At 43.3% G+C, this 4,846-nt stretch overlaps 1 protein-coding gene across 1 annotated transcript in view; it reads left to right on the top strand.

Moving 5' to 3' along the window:
* Nucleotides 1–4,632, top strand: part of SLC35F1 (solute carrier family 35, member F1) — a 108,816-nt gene extending 104,184 nt beyond the window's left edge. The window contains exon 8 of the mRNA XM_009883301.1: nucleotides 3,386–4,632. Within this exon, the coding sequence (XP_009881603.1) occupies nucleotides 3,386–3,610 (225 nt within the window). The 3' untranslated portion in view covers nucleotides 3,611–4,632. The remainder of the gene's footprint in view (nucleotides 1–3,385) is intronic.
* Nucleotides 4,633–4,846: the final 214 nt, after the last annotated feature.

The raw sequence follows: 4,846 nt of genomic DNA, 5'->3' as shown, positions 1-4,846 counted from the left end.
CACCTTCAGGTTCCTCAGGTGGTCTCGCACTTGGTCTTCACCTACAGTGGGCGGTTCTTCATTTTCCCAATCCTCACCTTTGCATTCTGCGTCATGGGCAGTGCGGCTGCAGTCCTTGCCAGTGAAGACTGAGGCAAAAAAGTCATTGAGGACCTCAGCTCTGTCTCTGTCCTGGGTAACCAGTTCTTGCATTTCCTTCCAGAGAGGGCCCACATTTTCCCTAGTCTTTCTTTTCTCACCGACATACTTAAATAAGGACTTTTTATTTGTCTTAGTGTCCCTGGCCAGATTTAGTTCTATCTGGTCTTTAGCTTGTCTAACCCGATTCCTGGCTGCTTGAACGATTCCTCTGTATCCCTCCCAGGCTACCCTCCCCTGTTTATATTCATATACATATATATATTCCTAGATTAACGTTATTAACAACCCTTCTACTTCAGTGCTGCAGAGAGCTGCTGCAGAAAACAATTCATTCTGAATCTTAACTTGTTTCTAAGGAAGGTAAAGATGGAATTGTTATAGGGCTGTCAGGACCAAGGTTTCTTTGCAGTAGCTGTGCACACATATCAAAGACAAATTATTCACAGGCCTTTGTTTAGATATCTCCCAACTTCATCTAAACCCCTTCTCCCAGGGTAATGAGCTGCCACTTTGAGACACGCTGCCATGAAGGGAATATTACCGGGTGAAAGAGCCCACTGGCAAGAAGATGCTGAGAGAGGAATGAGAGGTATGGCCAGGAGGAGGGGGATATGGTAGAGCTGGAGCCACAAAATATAGCAAAAGTGAATTGGTTTTGGCTGGGCAGCTGCTAGATCAAGAAAAAGGGCACATTTAGCTGCTGGAAGCCCCACAGATTCCTCACAGCAGGATGCAAGACAATCACAAATCTGGCTGGCACTCTGCTCATACAGTGGAGCAAGTGAGCTGGCTGTCCAGGGAGAGAAATTCAGGCATAAGGTGGAAAGGAGGAACAGCGGGAAACTAGGGAACTAGTTCCTGGCTTGGGAAACTAGATGCATTTGGCTCCTGAGTTTTGCTCCAGTCAAGCCCACTGCTGCCAAGCGGTACCCAAGTTCACATGCAAAGAGGAAATGGGAAGGGAAGAGCTGAAAGCAAAATTGAACTGAAAAACGGAAAAAAAAAAATTTGAAAATTCTTTGAAATGATTGACTTGGGTTTGGTTGCCACATGGGGGAGATCTAAGCCTAAACAGTCCTTTCAGAGCTGTGTCACATGGGGAAATCCTTCAGCAGATGCAGGGTGAGGCTCTTCACTGTTTTTGTGGCTGGTATGACAGCTGGATGATTACATCAAATCGTACTGCCAGATGACACTTGAAGACCTGGTGACATTCCTGGAAAAAAAGCAATTAACAGCTGATGAAAAGCAGAACTCTTCCTACCCTGTAATCCTTCCGACACGCTTTAAACTTTCCCCATCATGGTACTTTCCCTCTAAAATGTGCATACTAGCTGTTGGAAACAAAAACATCCAGCATCATGGGTTTTATGTCCAAAGCTTTCAAAGATACTCTGGATTCTGTAAAAAAGCCAAATGCTTCCTCAGGCGGGAAGTTGGACACAGGTTCTGTAGGTCTCTTAAATGACAGCAGACTAACATAATTTCAAAGTTATCTTAAGTAAAATTTGCTTTCAACACAATGATTATTTTTTAAAACATAAAATGTAGAATTTCAAAATAGCTTCTTGCAAGATAATATAGTCCGGTCTATCCATCTTGTGCCATACTAAAATGATCCGAAGGAAACAAATTTGGCACCCACCAAAGCACCATAGTCAGTTAGGATTAAAATCAGATTTGCAGACACCTTTATGTAAAATAGTGAAGTACCTCATGAAGCAGCTAATAACAGATTGCAGCTAGTTGTTTAAGCATGGATCCCTGACGGCTGCAGAATACAGGCACTTTAAAGTCCCACTGAATACTGATGTGTGTATGCCTACCAACAAGCCGGCTATCAATTTCTCCTTCATTACTTCTCACATACAGCACACAAGGAGAAATAACTTGATGTCTAGGATCAGGAGACAAGTCATATGAGCTTAAAGCCATTTTTGTGTCCCCCATAGTGGAAACCCAGTATCTAAAGCTAATATCCAATGGTCTGTACTTTTAAATCCCTGCCTTTACCTTTACCTGCAAGGACTAATGTATTGCCAAAAAGGTAATTAGTGTTGTGTTTTTAGTCCAGGCACACTGAGTCTGGATATGTCAGAAAATTCAGGCTGACCTCTGATCTAGTGGAGCTGTGTGCCAAAGTATGTGTACTCGAGCTTTCAGTTAACTGCCCTCGACGTGTACATTCAAACCTCTTGAGGTCAGCCTAGAGCACGTTTCACAGCTCAGGTTCATCCTCACATTAAATCTTCCAGCGTCTGCTTTCTGTTTACAAGCAAGAGAAGCTGCAGGTGGGCTTTTTAAGTGCCTTTATTAAAATATTTTTAATTATATATGTTATTGTTATATATAACAATATATATATTGTTAATTGTAGTCTGGAGAAGAGAAGACTGAGGGGGGATCTTATCAATGCTTTATAAATACTTGAAGCGAGGTGCCAGGAGGATAGGACCAGTCTTTTTTCAGTGGTGCCCAGTGATAGGACAAGAGGTAATGGGCACAAACTTGAACATAGGAAGTTCCATCTAAACATGAGGAGGGACTTCTCTACTTTGAGGCTGGCAGAGCACTGGAACAGGCTGCCCAGAGAGGTGGTGGAGTCTCCCACTCTGGAGACATTCAAAACCCACCTGGATGCCATCCTGTGCAACCTGCTGTAGGTGACCCTGCTCTGCCGGGGGGGTTGGACAAGATGATCTCCAGAGGTCCCTTCCAACCCCTATCATTCTGTGATTCTGTAAATGTTTATTTAATTTGTTTAAATACTTGGTGGGTTTTTTTGTATCACCAATGGCATGTTATAGTTCACAGTCCTGTGGTTTGGCTGTAATTAACATCAGATTTGTCCCTGTCAGACAACTGCAGATGATGGTACCACACACTGGAGCCAGAGAAACTTGCACTCAGAGAAGTAGTTGGCTTGTCTAAAAGCACAACAAAGTCAGCTTTCAATCTATGACCAGAACCCAGCTTTCCCAAGTCACTCCTGACCAATACTTAAGATGTCTGGGGCACGGGAAGGCACCAGTTGGCTGTTGGTTACAGAAGACAGGGAAGTTCATTGGACCAAACCAACTTTCAAAGAGACATTCCCATAAAAAAATGGATAACTCGGTGATAGGGGGTTTGTTCTGTGCCTTTCATACCAAAACAAGGATCTGTGCCTACCCCTCCCTGCCTGTGGGTCTTCATGAGCTCGGGATAACCAGTGCTGTGTCTAATTACTCTTCTTTCTGCTTAGTTTTCAGGACTTTACTTGTTGTCATTCTTCACTATCCTTGTTGGGCTGGTGCTCTACTCCTCCACGTCCACCTACGTAGCCCAGGATCCCCGGGTGTACAAGCAGTTTCGAAACCCTTCAGGACCTGTAGTAGACCTGCCAGCCACTGGCCAGCTGGAGCCTTCGGTAACATACACCAGCCTGGGGCAGGAGACAGAAGAGGAGCCTCATGTTAGAGTTGCTTAAACCCAGGGCTGTTGGTCACCTACTGATGATTCAGTGGAGCTCGTATATCCATTATCTCTGCATTGTACATAGAGAAAGGTATTTACCAGGTGCAGTTACACTGGTGAGCTGCAAGGTAGCAAATAAGGAAAGCTCATAAAAATAAAAATTAATTGTTCCAGGGTGTTCATTGCAAGGAGCTGCCAGTCCCTCGTTTACAATATGAGCAGCGTGTTTGTGATACAAACTGCTGTATGTGAATCAGTTCATGTCAGACTACCTGTGAAAGATATTCAATATATAAGCTGAAATTACAAAAAGAAATTCCTAGAAGGGTGTTTCTGCACTCACTGAGCGATATTATGCCTAAGCCACACCAGTTGTGGAAAAGCTGCCTTTTTACAGCAAATACACTTGTGCAGTCACTGTTAATTTCTCTCTAAGATTTGTTTGTTTGCACAAAATAGATGGGTTACTCGTGGTAGCAACACCCTGACACGTTTTTGCTAGCACCTTGGATTTGGCGAGGGAAAGACAACGAATTCATCCGTGCTATCTGTCTAGTTGCCCTTTCTAGGTAATCTGTTCCATGAATCCAAGAGAAGGGACAACTTACAATATCTGTCTCTATTCTAGGAATAGGTATAAGGCGAGCATTTTAGCCTTTCTATATTTGCAGAAGTGAAGTGCTCAAGCATTGACCTCTCTATGATCCATGGCAGATTTCCTAGCGGCTGAGGTTCTGCATCAGGTGACAGGGAGTTAGTTTCTCTGTAGTCGTGACTTAACACAGGTTTCTTACTTTTTCAATTTTAATCTGTAAAAAGAAAAGCGCATTTTCTAGTTTCCTATGTATTGTACCTCTCCATGGTAAGATGACGTATCACGTGGACCAGGGTACTTACTTTAGATATTCAGTGCATCGAGGGCGCCTTCTGCTGTTCCAGTTTGCGTAGTCTCCTGTCGTTGATTATTCTAACAATAGCTATTTAGAAATGTGTCAGCTTTTCACCAAACCCCACAAATTGTAAAAATCAGGAAGATTAAGTAAGGAATTCATGAGCAGAAAGACTGGACTATCTGCTGGTGTTGCTGCAGTAGCACAAAGGCATTCATACCAGCAGGGTGCAGCCAATTATTTTTCATTAACTACAAAACTAGCAGAAGAATTCAGCAGTTTTCTCACATTTCTGGGGACATGTGAATATAGTAAGGGTGTGCTCCACAACTGTACTTCTGCTCCAGGAGCCTTATCAG

Source organism: Charadrius vociferus, unplaced genomic scaffold (assembly GCF_000708025.1).
Source record: "Charadrius vociferus isolate BGI_N301 unplaced genomic scaffold, ASM70802v2 scaffold230, whole genome shotgun sequence".
NCBI lineage: Eukaryota > Metazoa > Chordata > Aves > Charadriiformes > Charadriidae > Charadrius > Charadrius vociferus.
Note: the sequence above shows the minus strand (reverse complement) of the source record. Positions and strands in the feature narration are given on the sequence as shown.